The sequence below is a fragment of the Marmota marmota genome, unplaced genomic scaffold (assembly GCF_001458135.2).
Source record: "Marmota marmota marmota unplaced genomic scaffold, marMar, whole genome shotgun sequence".
Classification (NCBI taxonomy): Eukaryota; Metazoa; Chordata; class Mammalia; order Rodentia; family Sciuridae; genus Marmota; species Marmota marmota.
The window spans coordinates 22932536-22953604 of record NW_025999900.1 but is presented as its reverse complement, the minus strand read 5'-3'; the positions used below and the strand labels follow the sequence as shown (position 1 = coordinate 22953604).

At 37.3% G+C, this 21069-nt stretch overlaps 1 protein-coding gene across 7 annotated transcripts in view; it reads right to left on the bottom strand.

Moving 5' to 3' along the window:
* Positions 1-231: 231 nt before the first annotated feature.
* Positions 232-21069, bottom strand: part of Slc25a21 (solute carrier family 25 member 21) — a 487747-nt gene continuing 466909 nt past the window's right edge. For all 7 annotated transcript variants that reach the window (XM_048798671.1, XM_048798670.1, XM_048798673.1 and 4 more), the window contains 3 exons: positions 4820-5001; positions 3916-3968; positions 232-993 (listed from right to left, as the gene is read on the bottom strand). In XM_048798671.1, coding sequence (XP_048654628.1) covers positions 932-993; positions 3916-3968; positions 4820-5001 — 297 coding nt within the window. In that variant the 3' untranslated portion in view covers positions 232-931. The remainder of the gene's footprint in view (positions 994-3915; positions 3969-4819; positions 5002-21069) is intronic.

Sequence of the window (21069 nt, the reverse complement as noted above, 5' to 3'; positions counted from 1 at the left end):
ATCTTGAGACAAGGTTGTTGAGGCAGGCCTCAAAGTTGGGATCCTCCTGCTCAACTTCCCAAGTCACTGGGATTACAGGTGTATGCCCCTACATCCTGCTTTACATTGTTCTTAAGAATGACATAGGTAGGAGTTCTGTACGAGGATATTTGGATGCAGTTACAGAGAGCACAAATTGGCCCAAGGAGTGCTTCCAATTTGTGACTAACATTAATATTTCAGCGACAAAACTTGTCTTCAAAGTAGTTTAATTTCATGTATTCCATTAGTAGTAAAATACATCAGATAGCATGACTTAAAATATATCTACTTAATCAATCATGTAAAATATAAAGTAGATTTAGGAAACTAGAACTAGAGAACAGATTTACATTTTAATAACATTCATGAAATTAAACATTCTTAAAAAGCCATTTTAATGCACTTTGAAAATATTCTCCTTCTGTTCTTTAAATATTACTAGTGGAAAAAGTTAACTTCTTATAAAAACTTTAACTATTTTTTTCACCCAGTTTTTCTCAAAATAGCCACAGAAGAATTTACTTTCAAGAACTTAAGCATTTCTAGGCCTCTTAGGAAAAACAATTATCATTATAATGAATTTTCATTATGAAGTAGTATAAGAGGAACATAAGTGATGAAACTCATTTTGCTTTTATAAAACATAACTGATTCCTATGCAATTTTAATAGTCAACTTATATATCTCATTGTTTCATACTATTTTTTCACAGCTTTATGTATATGACCCAAACTATCATTTCAAGTTGCCTAAAGATAATTTCTAACGTCTCAAAATAGGCTTTGTTCTTGAACAAGCTGTTTTCCCCTTCATAATCGTATGCCTAGTTTAGCTGATCCGTAGTCTTTCCTCTTCATGGGATTGCAGAGCAAATACCCATTATCTCAAGGGGAAAATGCTTGGGAGGCAGTCACCAGTTCTCTTGCAGCCATGAATAGGTGTATTCATAAACCAGCAGCATCACTGCACCACCTAGAAAAAAAAAGAACTGTTTGTTTGTCACAAATTCTGTGAAACAGCACTGTTCCCCTGGGGTTTCGGAATCCATGAAGTCCCAGGCAGCCCATCAGGCAGGGGCTGTTTGGAACTACCAGTTCTGGAGCTCCAATACATAGATACAAAACTATTGTGGAAAATTCTCAGGGTAAAATCAAGACCATCTTGAGTATCCAAATACATTTTTTCCTCATGAGTTTCTGCAACTTTCATCATTTCTCATCAGATTCTTTTTTCAGGCACTTTTAATTTTTAAAAGTAAATAAATATAGACATATTTAGTCATGTAAGGGCATGCGGCTTTCCTGTGAACAGAAACCTTTAGCTTCTTCATACGTAGGCACAGGAATTTATCTTTTTCAGTCCATAATCGGCATTGTCTTAGGAAATCTCTAAGATGGTGTTTGACAGATGAGTCTATTTATTTCGGATGGCTTTCAAAGTGGATTGTAATGTGAAAAAATATCTTCTGAATGCTTTTTAAAATCTGTACTTGTAAAAGTTGTGAAAAAAAAGGAGGTTGGAAGCTAACCATCATTTCATTTATCTACCTAAGATGTATATAGATTTGAACTTGAAAATTTGGTAGGTGAGTTGAGTGGCATGAGACCACGATTTGTCTTGGGAGAAAAGAGTTGTATGAAAAGAGGAGAGGTTTTCTGTGTAACAAAGCAACAGGAATATGATTCAGGAAAGCAAGTTCAATACTGGGAGAAGCAATTGCATGTGAATCATTTTGTGTTCTATCTGATGCAGAAATAGTATGTATCCTCTACTTTAGGACAATCCTTTCGTGTCTAATGGTAGGAAAAATATTACAAGATCAAAATATGGACTAGTATACTGAGCACAACTTTGAGAAGACTCAGCTATCTCAAGAGAAGATTGACTCCTGACAGAAAGAAATGAAACTCGATTTTGATCTTATTTGTGTACACTTCCATATGCTTCTTTTTTTTATCTACATGCTGCACATGTTTGTGAAACCATATACCAAAGATGATTATCTGTTTGTAATTTTCATTTTTAACCCATGAAGATACTCTATTAGGCCCCTTACAGCTGCTGTCACCCTCTGGGAACTCAGCAAACAAAAGAAAATGAACCACAAATGCATATGTGATTACTGTGTTTACTCTTATCAACTGTTCACAATGTAAGGTAAGAACATACAGAATTGGGTTAGTTTTCAGCTTCATGAGAAGATTTGGAATTTAAACCACAAACTTCAAGATTCTTTTTTGGGAAATACCTGATTATTAGGCACATAGAGCTGTTAAGGCTATTGGAAACAAGATGCGATGCTTCTGCTGACTGAAGGCTGAAAATTTCAGGTTCATCATTCTTTTCTGCTGTCTCCTTTTTTTTTTTTTTTAAATCTTGGTTGGTCTTAACTTGAAAGTCTTACCTTACTTCTCTTTGAAGAAGGAATTTGCACGTTTGAAATGAAGTAGAGGCTAGGTCCCTGAAGTTATTTACAATTTTGTTTAAACTGGACAGTAAATTCATGGCAACCCTTTTCATGGGGTTTAACGCCACAGCAACTCAGAACCCCTCATGCAAAGCATTTAAAGCCCAATCAAACATTTGCAAGCCTCTAACAAAAGTTGGGGGCAGATTATTTAACAGTTTGGGATTAAGGTTCTAGTCAATTACCATTTTAGCTAAACTCTCCCTGGTTTACCACCCTTTTTAGGTCCATCCTTTTCTGAGAAAGCTGATTCAGGGCTGGTCCTGCAATTTTTCTCTAATATTAGATCTACCAGCAGGTTTTTACTGTGTGGTAAAGGAAAAACACTACCTATACTACTTGCAAAAATTCACAAAATTCCCAACATTTTTCATTAGTGAGTTTCTTTTAACACATGATTAACAGAAGGCAGGTCCCAATCTCAAATGCAAAACAGAATCGGTTCTTAATATCTACAAAAGTTGGGATAAATAGAATACATGAAAGTTATGTACTGCTTTCTTAACTTCAATTTACAGATGGATGTTCTTTATCTTAGGATGGAAGAATTGCTAGTTTATTGGGTTAAGATCAAAAGGTAAATGTGCTTGTGTTTGAGTGCAGGATGGGAGGAGGATGGTAGTATTAAAATGAGGAATGGCAAAAAGAGAGAGGAGAGATTACCAGGAAGTCTAAGTAGGGGCACATGCCTGGTTAGAATTTAAAAAAAAAAAAAAGAACATACTTTTGGTCTAGAGCATACTTCTGTACTTATTCACAAGATTGCTTATAATCCAAGACCATTTGTTCAGGCGGTTGAGTCTGCCACAGTGATTTTCTTATCTATTTACATAGAGACAGCTGACTTTCCCTGTGGGGATGGCAGTCAGCTTTTTGTGGGCTGGCATACTCAGGTAAGGCTTGAGCCAGCAGTTGTCACTGTCAAGCTGACAGAGGCCAGCAGGAGTGTCACCACTCCCCAGAGGTGACCCTGAATATAAGTGACTTTTGCTGTTCATGGAGGTGATTCCTCATCCTTTTCTCCTTTTGAAATCAAGTTGAGGCAGGAGCAAGACTGAGCTGGGAGCACAGGAAGAGTTTTATCTGACTGGTCACTCACCCAGTGACCACTTTAACCAGAAGCCAAGGTGCATGTTAGCACTCACTTGAACTCAACAGACTGTGGATCCTTTCCCATTGACTTAAGTTGGGCTTTGTTTCCCATCAGCTTCCAATAGGCCCATAAATAGTACTTTCTAAACAAAGGTAGAACATTTCTGATAGATGCCTTTAGTCTCCTGACTACTCATAGACAACTTTATATCCTCACAGTTTCCCCTCTCACAGTGTGGTAAATTTTTACTATGTTGCTGATAGACACAAATAACAAGAGAGGAAACACTAGAACAATAAGGAAGGGAGAATATAAATAATAAAAGCATCATTACCTGGTCCAAGTCTCATAATTTTGGGAAGCAGTCCTTTGTACAAGGCTAAAATCCTAGAACCAGAGAGGAAAAAGCAAAATTCTCATTCCAAAAATAAATGGAGTTAGATGTCAGCTTTATTGAGATGCTGGCCCAGCATTTAAAAAGAAACTATTTGAAATTGAACCACCCCAAACCTGACAGTATCTGGCTTAGCATTCCTTACTGCAATTTGGATGAGGGGAAAGAGTTAATCAATTCTTTATTACCCAGGCTATGCTGGTCTTGTCCAATCAGAAACATGACTTTCATCAGCAAAATGGTTTTTGCTTTCAAGACAGGTCTTGCTTTCAAGGCAGCTGTGTATATGGCCAAGATGACTTTTGTAATCGAATTTAAAAGACCACAAACTCAGTCTTCACATTAGGAAATATGATGCAGTTTAGAACAAAATAATAAAGTATCACTTGTTTATTTGAGAATCAGTAATTGGTAAGGAAGGGTGAAGAGATAGTAAAATTTTTAAAAAAATCAGAAAAGGCACATTTAAAATACAAAAAAATCTAATTTTACAGAATTCTCATATTTACTTCTCCCAGGAGAATATAATTAGGTGACATTTTTATTAGATTTAGTCAGAAGACAATAATTCTTCTACCCATATACTAATAAGACATGTAACACACAATAGCATATTATGCTAACTGACAAGAAGTTTATTTCATGGCACAAACTGGATGGTATAAGAACATTTTTGCCAGCATCTTGTTATTGTGTGGATTTGCAAAGTTTGTCATATAGTCCACAGAACTCCTTCAACACACACCCAATCTAGGAGTCTAACTGACTCCCACCAAAATAGAAGTACAATATGGTTTTAACAATACTTGGACCTTGCACACTTATTAAAGTAAGAATGTGTTACCCTTCTTCCTGATAGACTGTTGCCATTGTTTTAAAACAGGTTCTGTACTTGATCTCTCCAGGAACTGGCTGAGGTCCTTGAATCCTACTTTTGGCAACATCAAAAGGGATGTTAATGACTGAGGCTATTGTCCCAGAAAGAAGACCAATCCCAAATTTTCTCAAAAATTCCAAGGTTGGATCCTGAAAGAAAAAAAGAAAAAAAAAATAACAGAAAGGGAAGTGGAAGCCCCTACATTGGTTAAACACTATAATGCAATATGTATTTAAGCAGAGCACTGCACTCCCTGGCACCCTCCTGTTACTCCAGCGGAACGCATTAGGATTTCCTAGGCTGGAACTTGTTTTCTTGACAATCCCATTGGCTATGTTTTTACACATGGTCTAAATTGCTGAAGTACACATTTCCTCACACAGGATTTATAAACACAGTTCATAAAGAAAGACTGGTATGGCATATGGGGATGATTTGTATAATTGGGCTTCACAATGTACTTAGTATTACTGTATCAAAACAGGAGAAATCCAAGCACACTATTAGCTAATTGGCCAGAATATTTTACAAATGACAGCAACTTCCACCATGAAGCCTACTAAAATGCTCATTTGTGTGTGGACCCCCAAATGTTAAATTAAATCAAGGCTACTCTCAGTCTGCTGCTATTCCCCTCCAGGTTTTTTGCATTTATTTTCACGTGTAGCTGATCCACTGTACTGAGAAGTGCTAGCTTCCTGTTATTAACAAACCAACTTGGGGCGGCTGCAAAACAGCCTGTGACATTCTGTGCATTATAAACAGTAGTAAGGCACTGGACTAATTGGCTGAAGAATTTATAACCCATTGTTCCTGAATCTTATTCTTCTTCATGGCAAAAGAAGAAAAGGAGAGCTGTGGGGAGGGGGTGCAGGGAGGGAGAGAGAGAAATATTTCCTTTTTCCATTTGAATTTAGGCTCTTCACGTTGGTCTGATTTGATTTTCCACCCCTCCCTGCTCTGCTCTCTGACATCAAAGTATTTAATTAGGTCTTATGTGGGAGTCACTTTCCTTCAGCCTATTTTTGTGCCCAGTGAGCTCACATTGTGCTTTGTTATAATGAATTTGTTGGGAAGTTCTCATTATGTTTGCAGCCTCAGTTCTTGCCATGAAGAGAAGTCATGGCACATATCATCAGCTGCTGACTCTGACTCCCATCTTATCCTTCTCCCCCCCCTCTCTTTTGGTGAATATTTCAGAAGCATCATCACAGAGAACAATACAGGTTGTGCCATGACATTATTTTATATGGCAAAACTAAGCGAGAGAAGCATACCCTGTGAAAGAAAGAAAGAAACAGAAAGAGAGGGAGGAAGGAAATAAATTCAGGTCTGAGCACTGCAGGTTTCTAGCTTCTATGGAAGAAGAAAACTCCTGGAGGCTCTGAAATTCTCAACTGAACCAGGAGCTAGTTACCATCACAAAAACTCCTATGAGGCTGAATATAAAAAGCAAGGGATTCAGTAATAATTCTTGGATCTAGGCCATACAGGTGCCGGGAGGTTTAAAGGGATTTAAAAACCAACAGGGTGTTTCTACAGGAAAAACAATGCAGTGATTGCAGTAAGAGTGAGGTGTGTTTAAATAATTCCCCCTCCCCCATTTTTTCTCTTTTACAAGGAGAGAAAAATGCCTTTATGTTGCCCTTCTCTATTATGGCATAGAAGCAGAACCGGAGCTCTGGAGGACGGCAAATTCAGCACCAGCTCAAGTTGTCTCAATTTGGATGAGTCACTGAATCCCGCAGAGCCTATGTATAGAGGGAAGTTTTTAACACCTACCTCACCTGGGTAGTGTCATTTTCTGAGAAATAAGAGTGATAAGAGGGGAAATATGCTATGAATGTTGTACAAGCCTAGCAGAAAATGGATAGTATTATGACATAGCTTGTTTTCTAGTTGCAAAGCATCCTGTAAAAATATGCCCTCATGGTGTCCCTGTGACACAACCAAGTTCTCTTTCTTTTTCTATTGAGCAAAAGATTGAAAATGATGACCATATGCACGTTATTCTTCTGAGAAGTTTAGCTGACATCATCAAGCATTCAACCTCTCCCATCTCCTGATGTATTTGCTGAGGACCAGGGATAGGAATGGAGTGTAAGCTAAGACATTGCAAGATCACTGCTTGAGGCACTATTAGAGACCAAAACCTAAGGTTTCCAAGCCAGCAGTGTTCACTGGCCAAAGTGAGTGTCAACCCTACATTTTCTTAGAGACCAAAACCTAAGGTTTCCAAGCCAGCAGTGTTCACTGGCCAAAGTGAGTGTCAACCCTACATTTTCTGTACATTCCTTACCATAATGGTAATGTCCCACAGTAGATTCCAAATCCAGCTATGCATCAGAATCACCTGGCAGCTTTACAAATACAGATGCCGGGCCCCTATCTTGACCCAGCGTAGCTTCTCAGATCAGAATCTCTTGGAAAAGCACCTGAAAGTGGTTTTAAAAGCTGTCAGACTCCAGTTCTGGGAGCCAGTGATTTTGGTGTTCTATGCAAAGTAGATGGCTGCTTGCTGCCTTGTGGGCTTTCCAGGGTGAAAAAGTTCTTTTGGAATGTCTGAGAGTATTCCTCACCACCTGGCTTCTGAACTCTGATCAATTTCTTCCCCTGACCCCACAGTTTGCTTTATGACGTAATCCCAGCTGGGACTGGGTGAGCCAAAGAGGGCCCCCTCCACTCCCCTCTTCTATCTTCACTACATGGGGTCATGAACCATGTAGTGAAATTTAGTCTCTCAAATGCCTCCTTCTCTGTTCTCTCCCAGCCACTTCACCTCTCTGGCTTCACCAGGTCTTGCTTCCTTCCTGACCTATGGTCTAGTTTTCACAAAGACACTGGGGCTTTTTTTTTGTTAAGAGATTTGCTTTTGTTATCTTCCTACTCAAAGATCTTCAATACTTCCCTGATGCATCGAAACTAATGACAAAGCACTCTTTCAGTTTCCTTCACACGATACTCTTTCAACTTGTCTTACTAGCCTCAAGTGCTACATTCCTACACCCAGTCCATATTATAGTCACACTGGTTAATTCATACTGACCCAAATATACCAAGCACATTTCCACATTCCCAATTTTTGGCCTTTCTTCAAATTACTCCACAGCTGAGAATGTCCTTCTTTATCGTATTCAGTAAGGGCAATCTCATTTCTCCTTTAAGATCAAGCTTAAATCTCCCTTGCCCAAGAAACTTATGGATACCTATAGCAGAGTTAATTTTTTCCTTTCCTCTGGCCTGAGACACTGTCTTAACTCCATAACCCTTGGTATGGTTCATTTTGTGTTTTGTTTATTTTGCATGTATCTATCTCTCTTGCTGGATTATGAGCCCACACAAAACAAGAGCTCGTGTTACATTTCTTTGCATTTTCTATTTTGTGGCGTACATAGTAGGTGCTAAATAAATAACTGCCAAATGACTATCAATGCACCTACTTATTTTACTGTTATACAAACATTAATCATTGATGATTCTTTCTCAAGATTCTTCATCTTCTTGCCAGGAAATGTACCTATTAGCACTCTTCATTTCCATCTTTCCATCAGGAAGCATCAATATGAGAGCAGGACAAGGCATTGGCATTTGGAAAGTATAATAGTTCAGAGTGGATAAATTGTGACTCTCAGGCCACAGAGCCACGCTCCATTGCCCACTGACTCTCAGCTAACAGCATGGCATGTCAGGCTCAGACCAGATTTTAGCAAAAATATACAACTGGAAATAGAGTGAGACTCAGAAATATTACTCTTTGCTTAGTAGGCAGAGGAATCCACTTCTGAAAGAATGAGCACTGTCGTAGCTGGATTACAGAGAGAAAAGGGTAGTATTTAGTATTTTGGTTTCAAATTAAGATCTTGATTATGAAGAGGGAAGTCCTGGAGGAGAAACATCATCATCTTGGAGAAGATTGGTGGCAGGGAACAAAATTTGAGGAGTCCACATGGAAAGAAAGAGGCTCCACTAGTGGCTGTGGCCAGAAAGTCACCACAGGGAGGACCTCCTGCATACTGTACCATTCTTTACCATCCCGGGAAGGACCCTGTGGCTAGGGAGGAGCGCCTCCTTTGGCAGCTGCTATCCTGGCTGTCCTTGATAACTGCTGCCTAATCAGGCAGACATTGAGATCTGCATCATTCACAGGCCTGTGACAGACCTAGTGATGACACTGCTGAACCTAGGACACTATGTTCCCAGCCTTCCTACTTGACCTTTTCCTTCCTACCATCCTCTCACTTCAGGTTAGCTACATCCTTTATTCTGCCATAGAAAAGGTAACAATTTTAATAACATTAAATGTTTAAGTATGTTTTCTGTGCCAGACCTGCTAAGGACAATTATGTATGCCTTAGGCCAGTAAATCTTTACAACCTTTGAGCTAATAACTATTATTATTATTCATATTTTACAAACAAATTTGTAAAAGTTAAATATAGGAAGAGAATGTTCGTCACAATCAAGGGAACCCAAGACTTTGCCTCAAGGCATTTTGTTGCCTGGTATGAGTCCATGGGTGGGCTGGTGGGGAGATGTTCAAGAACTTCTCAAAATTATAAGCAGTGCTTCTGTGTATGTGTATATGCTTTTCTGGGAATAGTGTCTATAGATTTTATCAGGCTTGTAAAAGCTTAAAAAAAAAAACTTCACGAGAGCATTTTCTCTACCAATAAAGTAAGAAAAGTTTATAAAGTAAGAAAAGTCCAGTGCAGGGTTAAAACAGTCTGATAATAAGAAGCCCAATTTTCACATACAGTTATCAAGCAATTCACCTTAGTGAACAGATTTCCACTCACGTTCCTGCTATGGAGTCCCATTACACATTACCTCAACCACATCCATCCACTCAGTGGCTCTCAATCCTGGGCCCAGGCCACCATCATTACCACCATGTGGGTCCTTATTAGAAATAAAAAGTGGTGTTTCACCCCAAACCTACTGAATCTGGAGATGGAGACCAAGAATCTGTTTAAACAAATTCTTCAAGTTATTCGGATAGTTGCCAAAGTATGAGAACCACTGTTTAACTGAAGTTTAAAATTCATCCTCTTTGGATCCTTGTGATGATAATCTATGCTCTAAGATTCATCTTAATCATTGGCTCTAAGAGGCTGTGTATATGCTGGGAAACATCTTAAAACTTTCATTAGTGGAGGCAGGGCTTTTAGGAAAGAGAACTGAAAGTCTCTCCTATTTCCAGGTCAGTCCAAATAAAAATGCATTCATATGGGGTTGTCTGGTCTGGGCAGTATCTATCACAGAGTTTTAACTAATCATTATGTAATGCTATCAGCGAGTCATCCCAGCATATCTGCTAATAATGGTAACAATAAATAACAATTAAATTAATAGTAAAATAAACAGCAACAATAAAATAAACATATATGCTAAGATAGTTGTATTACTTTTCATAAATCATCATGATAAATATGATTATTAACGTTACTTATTACCAAGAAAAATGCTATATGCAAAATGTATACAAAGCAGAGATATTATATAACAAACTCTAAGAGTTAGGTACTTAAACTATTTTACAAATAAGGACATGCCAGCTGTACAAGATCCCACTGCTGTTAAGAAGTGAAGCCTAGATTTGAGCCCAGGATCTTCTGACTTCCAAGTCTATATGTCATAGTAATTCTTACTCATCATTCATTTGTTGTTTACCCAACCAACAAACTTTTATTGGGGCTCTACACCTTATGAAGGGATATGAAGGTAAATGATCCAGAGAAGGGGTTTGGGGCAAGTACATAATCAACCATTTCTCTACAACATGATCAGTACCAAAGTAGGCTTTGAACAAACTGAATGGACAAACACACAGTAGGGAGACGGAAGTTACTTATGGGATCTATCAGAGTCCTGTGAGACAGTGCCTCTCTTATGCCTCTTAAAAGCTTAGTCATTCATTAGTAATTCAGGAAGTGAACAGAGGTCATCATGTTATTTTCAAGTCACCAAGTCATCAAAAGTTGATTCATGAGGCTGAATGGTTAGCTACCTGGCTTGAGAATTTCACAGTCATTTTGCTTTTATCCCTTAGTTTTTTTTTTTTTAAACTGCAGTAAGAAGATGATGATAAGATAGGCCCCGAGTTAAGTGTTTTCTACATATTTAAGTTTTATAACATTCCTGAGCAAATGAGGTACTTGAGTCTTATGGAAATTTCCTAATTTACAAAAAGGATATAATTTTAAATGAGTCAAAAGACAACCAAAGATATTGGGGAGGGAGTGGCTATGATCAAAGCATGTTATTTGCATGTGTGAATATACCACAATATATAATTAAAATGCACACAGAGAGATAAGAGACTCAAGTTTCTATTATTTAGAAGTGAAAAAAGCCAAGGTATTGAGGTTCCCTGAGGCTGACCCATCAGTGCAATTAGAGACCCATACACTTGCATCTCAGGACTGTATTCTAATTCAACATCCTAGAAGACCCACTACTCAGACCAAAAAAAGACTTAAATGGTAGAAAATAAGATTCTAGTATCAAAAGCCTAGGAATGAACTCAGAATGTCACCTAGTCTAAGCCAAATATTCAGGATATATAACATTTAAATTATATAGCAGGATATTCATGTTGATGAAAAATCTATTGTTATTAAAAATATCCAACTTACTTCCATAATTGTTTCCAACTCTCAACAATCAGGAAATTTTTCCTAACTGACATAAATCATTTTACTCCAATTCTTTGCTTAAATGCCAGGGCAAGCAACCATCACCATTTTCAGTATAATTCATCAGGATTTAAAAACCATTATTGCAATAATCTTTTCCCCATATGTAAAAACATAGTTCCTTTAAAATATTTATTTATAATGAGTATGTATTATTTTTCTTTCTACACATTTTTTCTCTAAATATTTTCAGATTTTTTTCTCATAAAATATTTGTTTTGTAACTAACCTGGAGCTGAGTATACTGAAATATTAATGAATATTACACATATTTACCTTATTCTGTGATACAATATGAAATGCAATATTCATTGGGTACTTTTGGATTAATTCCTTGCAGACCCTTTAAGGCTAAAATTAATATTCTATTTCACAAACGAGAATCTGAGAGAGAGAAGGTATAACTTGTCAAAGCCAAATGACTAAATAGTAAGTATGAGAATTGGGAATTAACACCAAATTCTCTTACTAGAATTCTCTGGCTATTTCTATTATTCTTCTGAAATCTTGGTGAGAGAGCAGAGCTGAAGATATGTTTACTAGCTCCTCTTCAGGGAGATCAATAATCCCAAAAGGGTTTATTTATGAACTCTCTAGTATTTAACAAAAGTGCAAATGAGTGATCCCAAAATATTGGAAGTTGTGACATTCTACAACCTCTAAAATTTCAACAAAAGTCACCCAGTCTCCTTCTCTGTGAAGAAGAAGCTTTATAGTTTGATGTTACCCCATTTATTGATTATTGATTTTACTTCTTGTGCTTTAGGAGTCTTGTTAAGAAAGTCAGTTCCTAAGCCAATATGTTGGAGTGTTTGGCCTATATTTTCTTATAGTAGGTGCAGGGTTTCTGGTCTAGTACCTAGTTCTTAGATCTACTTTGAGTTGAATTTTATGCAGGATGAGAGATAGGGGTTAAATTTCATTCTACTACATATATAAAGATTTCAAGTTTTCCAAAAATACCATTTGTTGAAAAGTCTATCTTTAGAGAATGGGAGAAAGTCTTTGCCACCTGCACTGAGGTGAACTCTCCAGTACTTAACAAAAGTGCTAATGAGTGATCCCAAAACATTGGAGGTTGTAACATTCTACAACCTCTAAAAATTCAACAAAAGTCACCCAGTCTCCTTGGATGTGAAGAAGCTTTATAGTACTTTTGGAAAACTGATAAAGCATTAATTTTTAGGATATATAAAGAACTCAAAAAACTTAACTCCCAAAACCAAATAGCCCAATCAATACATGGGCAAAAGAACTGAATAGACACTTTACAGAAGAACAAATATAAATGGTCAACAAATATACAAAAAAATATTCAATGTCTGAAGCAATTAGAGAAATGTAAATTAAAACTACACTGAGGTTCCATCTTACTCCGGTCAGAATGGCAATCATCAAGAAATCAAGTAACAACAAATGTTGGTGAAGATGTGGGGGAAAAGATATACTCATACATTCCTGGTGGGACTGAAAATTGGTGCAACCACACTGAAAAGCAGTATGAAGATTTCTCAAAACACTAGGAATGGAGCCACCATTTGACCCAGTTATCTCACTCCTCAGTATATATCCAAAGGATTTAAAATCAGTATACTATAGTGACACAGCCACATCAATGTTTATAGTAGCACAATTTACAACAGCTAAGCTATGAAACAAACCTAGGTTTCCAGATGAATGGGAAAAGAAAATGTGGTATATGTACACAATAGAATATTACTCAGCCACTAAGAAGAATGACTTTATGACATTTGCCAGTATATGAATGGATCTGGAGACTATCATGATAAGTGAAATAAGCCAGTCCCCAAAAAGCCAAAGTTCAAATGTTTTCTCTGATATGTGGAAGTTAGCCCTCAATAAAGGGTAGGGAGGGGAAAAATAGAAGTTCAATAGATTAGACAATAGGGAAAGGAGGAAAGGGAGGGGGAATAGGAAAAGGAAAGTCAGTGGAATGAATCTGACATAATTTTCCTATGCACATATATGAAAACATCACAGTGAATCCCATCATCATGTGTATCCACAAGAATGGGATCCCAACTAGAATAAGATATATTCCATGCTTGTATAATTATATCAAAATGGATTCTACTGTCATGTATAACTAAAAAGAACGATAAAGTTTAAAAAAGGCACCAAGTCATCAGAAGTGTGATGTATGGCTCAAAATGGTTAACAACACATTTCATATTTGTAAATAATTTAACCATTGAATCCAAACTACATAGCCAACAGGCAAAGACAGCATCAGAAACTTAAGGCAATGGCAGCTGAGGAGTTAACATGCATAAGCACAGATGCAAACTATCTTGATCAAAAAAGGCATATGCCTCCCCTTTTACCTTACCTGGCATGTGCTCTGATGCCCTGCTTAGTGACTAGCCAGCTGGCTGCTAGCTTGATAAACAGAGTACAACTGCCCATCTCACAGGCCTTTGTGATTAGGGCCTGGCATCTTTAAGAAGACATTCCACACAGAGACATGCCAGGAGAAGGGGGTCAAAGATGATGGGGGAGCAGGATATGTTAGTTAGTGAGGAATGGGGGTAGTGAAGGAGACTGGGCAGGAGGACTGCTGCTCTGCAGAAGGCAAAGTAGTACAGCAATGAGGCCCCTCATTAAAATATATATATAGTGTTTTTTGGGGGTACTGGGGATTGAACCCAGAGGCACTTAACCATGGAGCCACATCCCCAGCCCCACCTTTTTTTTGTATTTAATTAGAGACACGTTTTCACTGAGGTGCTTAGGGCCTTGATAAGTTCCTGAGGCTGGCTTTGAACTTTCGATCCTCCTGCCTCAGCCTCCTGAGCCGTTGGGATTACAGGCATGTGCCACCATGCCCCCCCCTTTTTAATTAATTTATTTTTTAAGAATATTCCCATCTTATGTCAGCCCAAATCACATTTGTGTGTGTGTGTGTGTGTGTGTGTGTGTGTGTGTGTGTACTTGGGATTGACTCCAGAGTGTTTTTACCACTAAGCTATATCCTGAACCTTTTTTTTTTATTTTGGGACAGGGTCATAATCTGAGACAGGGTCTTGCTAAGTTGCTGATGTTGTCCTCGAACTTGCGATTCTCCTGCTTCAGTCTCTGGAGTTGCAGGCATTATAGGCATGCACCACTGCACCTAGTTCCAAATCACATTTTCTTTGTTCTTTGCAATTATCGTCTTTTTTAAATTAGTTCATTTATTTATATATATATTAGGGTTTATTTTGACATAATCATAGAAGCATGGAATATAGTTTGTGTAGTACTTTTGAATATAGTACTTTCCTTTCCCCTCCCCTCCTGCTTCCCCTGTTCCCTTTTCTCTAATCTAGTTATACTTTTTAAATTTATATATCTTTTTAAATTAGAGAATTACACATATATATTTTTATATATGAAATTCACTGTGGTGTATTCATATATGTACATAGAAAAGTTTGGTCAGATTCATTCTACTAATCCTCCCTTTTCCTGTCTCTCCTCCATTCCCCTCAATTTCCTTCCTGACCTCCATTGATCTCTTTTCTATATTCATGAAATTTCCCCCACACTTTTTCATTTCCTCCCCCTCCCTCTTTCTTTCTTTCTTATCCCTTATTTTGGACTAGCTTCTAACATTCAACCTTTGCCTTTCTGAGTCTGGCTTACCTAGCATGATGTTTTTTCAGTGCCATCCCTTTACCAGTAAATGCCATAATTTCATTCTTCTTTATAGCTAAGCAATACTCCATTGTATATATATATAGGCCACATTTTTAATCCATTCATCTGTTGACAGGCTTCTGTGCTGTTTCCATAGCTTGACTACTGTGAATTGTGCTACTATAAACATTGACTTGGCTGCATGCTAATTTTAGATCTTTTGGATATATATAGAGGAGGGGTATAACTGGGTCACATATATTTCCATTCCTACTTTTTTTGAGGAGTCTTCATACTGCTTGAGAGTGGTTGGATTTGTGATTATCATCCTTTAATTCCTGTTGGTAGCACATAAAATTGGACAGTCCTACGAGAAGTCACATGATTTATGGGGTATATAAAAGTATTTCTTTGCAGAATTCAATTTTAAACTACCTCATTCCATACCCTTTGCAGCATAGCTGAAGAGGTGTTTGCAATGTAGTCCTTAATTTTCCCAAGACTGAAAGCAAAAGGCAGTGCAAACATGAACTCTGGAATGTATCCATGTGTGAAGAAACAGCAGAAAATACAGTCTAGTAATAAATTTTTGAAGTTTTCATTTTATTTTGAATCATCCTGTATACCTTAATTTCAGAGAATCACTTGAAAAAATATCTCCCATATAATTTTGAGTAGTAAGATATTCAATTTAACATACTGAATGGAGGATGGATGAGAGTATAGCTGGAGGGATTCACATCTAGCTTAGCAAAGTGGTTCTGTGAAAGAAGTGTCTATATAGCAGATAGGCTGAAGATGGGCTGTATGCACCTGGGTAAAGATGGGGAAGGCCTGATCATTGGATCTGATGACCCAGGTTGGGAGGGGAAGTGGAAGTGGGATGACAGAGGAAGGACTTGACATTAAATTTGTTGTCACAAGCTTTAGTACTGGACTGAACCCACAAAGATTAAATTTAAGAATAGTGAATGCAAAATTCTTTTTTTAAAAAAATTTTTTTAGTCGTAGATGGACAATATCTTAGTTTTATCTATTTATTTTTTTATGTGGTGCTAAGGATTTAACCTGGTGCCTCAGGCATGGAAGGAAAGCACCATACCACTGAGCCACAACCCCAGCCCCGACAAAATTCTTAGTTTAGGCGATTGTACATGTTTAAGATGAGGGCAACTAGCCTGCAGTTCACATAATCTGCAGTTCACATAATCTGAGGTTTTTAATTGACCATAAAGATTTATACATACCAACATCTTTGCATAAAACAACATACATTCTCCCCCCCTTCTCTCCATCCTTTTCCCCCAAAAGTCTTCCAACAGTCAATCTTTGCAGTCTTTGGCTGCATTAAGAAAGATGTATGTTCATATCACAGGAAGGTTGACCCTAGTGTACTCTGAGTTGGTCAACTCAAAACTGTAACATTCTGTTTAGCTCTGACAATGACCTTGACAAATCTGATGCCTATATTAGTGGGAAGAGAGGACCACCTAGAGGACATGTCACTTAAAGAATGGATGAGGAACTGTGCATACATTCTGAAGAAGGGAATACTCAAAGCTTCATGTATCCACATATTTGAAGAGTCATAATATGATTAACAACACAGACTCTGGTATCAAATTGCCTGGGTTCAAATCTGATTGGAATTAGTGGAGACGAGCACCATAGTATTTGTGAAGACTCTTTTTTTTTTTTTTTTGTGGTGCTGGGCATTGAACCTAGGGCCTGTGCATGCGAGGTAAGCACTCTACCAACTGAGCTATATCTCCAGCCCCTGTGAAGACTCTTAAAGGAATGTGCCATGTCACATTCATCTTTGTGTATATACCGGGCCTGACACAACATAGGTGTTTAATAGTTTCTTTAGTTTCCCTCTATAGAGACGTAATGAACAAAGAATGAAGGTTTCAGAGGCAAATTACAAAGGAGGTACATAATACACAGGCTAAGCACCTGGAAGCAACCACAAAGCAAATAAAAGCAGCTTATCATTGCTTTCCCCACAGCTGGCCATGGTGGTCATGAAAATGATGTGGTGTATTGAAATCATAGTTGTCTCCTGGTAACTGAGTGAGGAAGCAGCTTGAGTGAGAGAGAACTGCTGTTGCTTCTTCTTTTTTCCTTTTTAGAGAGGGAATTTGCATTTTAAATATTGTTAGTTTTAATGGGCCCAGGTCAGCTAGGAGTCGAGTCAGCTCTCAGCATCCACTTTTCATTCTCTAATCTTGATTCTTTTTTGTTGTTTTGTTCATAAAATTTGACAGAAGCATGTTTTCCCCTGATGTCATGGTGCCATGCTGTTTTGTCCTTGGCGAAAATATCTGCTATTGAAGCTTAATTAAAAATACAGTTGTTTCCACTTTGTAGCTATCAGAAGAATCTATTATAGTGTTTATTTTCTCTTCATGTGAGATAATTTGGGGAAATGCTAGCTCCTCACTCCACAAAAGGTCACTAAACTAAAATGAGATGGTTTAATTGATAAGCATTCTTTAAGGAATGTGCAGTATTCCCAAGATCCTATCCTTGCAGGGCTCTGGGCTTTGGAATGAAATCAAAGTCTTTTTAAAAGCTCCACATCTAAATGTAGCCATTCAGAAAATAGCCATGAAAATTCCTTTCTTCCCCCTAAGCTATCCGTTTGTTAAAGTGTTGTGAATGTACAATAATTTTCAAGGTCTTAGCCACTTAACTCAAATTATAAAGCATATAAAATGTCAAAATGGTTTATGATTTAAACAGTTTTCAATTGTTTTATATATATTACATGTATAATATATTCTATATAATTACACGTGCCTATATATTCACATGGTTAGATAATGCCTTCTGAGAGCTAATTAAATCTTCAAGTGTTATCATACTAAATGAAGGAAAGTATTTCTACATTTCCTTGGGAACCTAGTAGAATTTTTCCTTTTTGGCATGCTTCATCTGTTCCTTACCTCAATAAAAACACTTTCCTCAAAGAAAACTAACAAACCAGGTTCCCCAAACAGAACTCTAAAGATTGAGAATCAAGGCAAGGCATACTGAGACAATTTGATATGTAAGTAGGGAGATGATCGTGGAGAAGTCTTCAAATGAAATATATTTCATGAGAGTCTACCTCTCTACTTCTATACATGATGCTTTCCCATGCCTGTTTAGTTCCACTTATGTAAATATTTGTTCAACATACCCCCTCAGATAAATCATTTAAGGGAAGTAAACCTTAAAATTATGTCTAAAATATTCCGACCCCCCTGCCTCTGCGGCTCCACTTCCTCCTTCCCTGCTGGTTCTTCATAGACCAGCTAACCTTATTATCTTTTCCAAAGATTCCTTAGTATCTTTCTGCTTCAGGGCAGAACATGACCTGTTCTTTCTGTCTAGTACACTCATCCTCTTCCCCTGGGCCTGGCTCTCTTTCTTCAGCCCCAGCCTACACATTATTTCTGAAAGAAAGCCTTTCCTACATCCTCTTCCTGCTCCACCGTGGGACTAGATCAGGATCCTTGGTTATCAATTTTCACAGCTTGATAGTTGTCTTTATGGCATTTAACACAATCATGATGCTTCATCTCCCTGTTTAATGATTGGTTTATTGTCTACTTCCTCTACTAGACTATAAACCCCATTAAGGCAAGAGCAGTGCTCATGGTTGGTAAGATGGTGCCATGCATAAATAGACTGGACCCACTGAGCGTCTAAAGCTATTCATACTTCATTTCCATCCACTTGGGTGGTGCCTGACTGGAAAATTCTGACTGAAGTTTATTTAAGAAAGTGTCTGAACCCCTTCCCCCCACCTCTACCTCCCCTTCCCCCAGCACATATGCCCCAGGGAGTCTGTGCAAACTGCCAATGAAAGATAGTCTTTTTACTACAGAATCTTGTCACATATCCTGGAATTTTATAGAAAATATATACTTGTAGTTTTCTCCCCAGTGGTTACTAGAAAGGAGAATTGTTCTTAATGAAACTTTAATACTCCTGCCCTTCCCATTAACGGATGATTGGTAAGATTAATGATTAAGAGAGAATCAGAAAAATAAATGATCATAAATTAAATCCTACTATGATCTAATTCTATTGAGATTCTTCTTTTCAAAATACAAATGGCTTTGTTAAAGTTTTCCACTTGAACTCAAAGGTGCATTTTTCACTCAGTTCGGTACACACCTTAGGGAAGGATATAGCTCTCGATCATGAAACTAACACATTTCTATGTTTTTTTCTGATAAACTAAAGTACGTCTGGCATCACCCTCAGACTTTTTACAGAATGTACAAAACAAAGAAAATCTTAAAAACCAAAAGAAAAAACATTTGCATTTCTGAGAGGCAATCTTCTATGACTATTACCTTGGAAGAAAATAAAATTTGTTTGACTTAATGCTGTCTGTAGTAAAAAGACCACAGGGACAGCTCTAAATGGTTTATTAAGTAAGAAAGATTGAACACATGAAAAATTGTTCTCTCTTAAAACATTTCTAATCCACACATGTAATTTATATCATGGCAAAAATTCAACACAAAAACTGTATTGTTTTTGGCACAATAACCTGCAAACATCCCTGGTTAGGATGCAAACTAAAAGCATAGCTTAATACTGTTGACAACCACTAGCTTTAGACAGTGATTTCTACCATTATTTTATTTATGGAAACATATGAAAAGAGGTAACTATGGAAATAGAAGATCAAGTTATTAAAGGATGTAATAGTCTAATCTTTTGATTCTTATTTGCATGTCAGCATCATAAATAATATGCTCTGAATATCCTCAACATAGAATAGGAATGAAAGAAAACACTTTTGCAATGAAAGCTTACTCCCAAGGATATTTGAAAAAGATGTCAGTATTTAAGTTAATCAATATCTGTTTCTAGAAGGCTTTATTATAAGAAGTGACAGCCTCTTTCTGGGGAGAGAGGGTAATTCTTTATACTGACATTCTATTCCATTTTCTGTAAAATGTAAATGGATGCCTCCATTAAATGAATTCCATGGTCAGTTAATATCCAAAAGCAGTTTTTTCTCTATTACATCTTCATGTTCACTATACAATAAGAATAGTTAATTCCTAAAATAAATGTAAAAGCATATAACACAGAGCATCATTTTCAAATTCGTAATGACCAGTTCTTCCAGGACCATACAATTCTGTTTTTCTATGGATTATAGAGTAAGGTTGTGAAAAGAAAGGACCAGGGTGCAGGTCTGAATGAAATAGAAGAATGTGATTACATTATCTGGACATTCCAGCTACTTCACTTTCTTAAATTTTAGAAACCATTTTTTAAGAGATAATTCACGTGCAACAAAATACAAGGTAAAATGCAGTTAGAGCATTCCATGCTACAGTACAAAGAATTCTGGCCTCTGGTTCTTTCTCTCCTCCTGCTATGCCTCTGAGCCCCATTTGGTTTCTCACAATTTGTTTTCCTTGTCTGAAAACAACAGATATTGTGATGAGGATCAAGCAAAATTATGGAGTCTTTGAAAATGTTTTGAATAGTGAAACGGCATAAAGGGTTAGGAAAATGATGCTTGAAAAATGTTTCTATCACAGATGACCAACCTAAAGAGTTTGTCAGAAATTTAAGGGGTGGATATCTGAACCACGTGGTCTGGGTTTACTGTTTCAAGTTCTTACTTACCTCTGTAGATATAGATTTAGAATTGAGTAAAATATGCAGAAGTAACCTAGGTAAAAGAACATACAAGAGGAAATGAGGGGAAAGGGAAAAATAATACAAGGGGGAGAAATGAAGGTCAGTAGAGGGGGTAGAGAGAGAAGAGGGGTGGTTATTCTCTTTTATTGCTGAGTAATATTCCATTGTGTATATATGTCACATTTTCTTTATCCATTCATGTACTGAAGGGTAACTATGTTG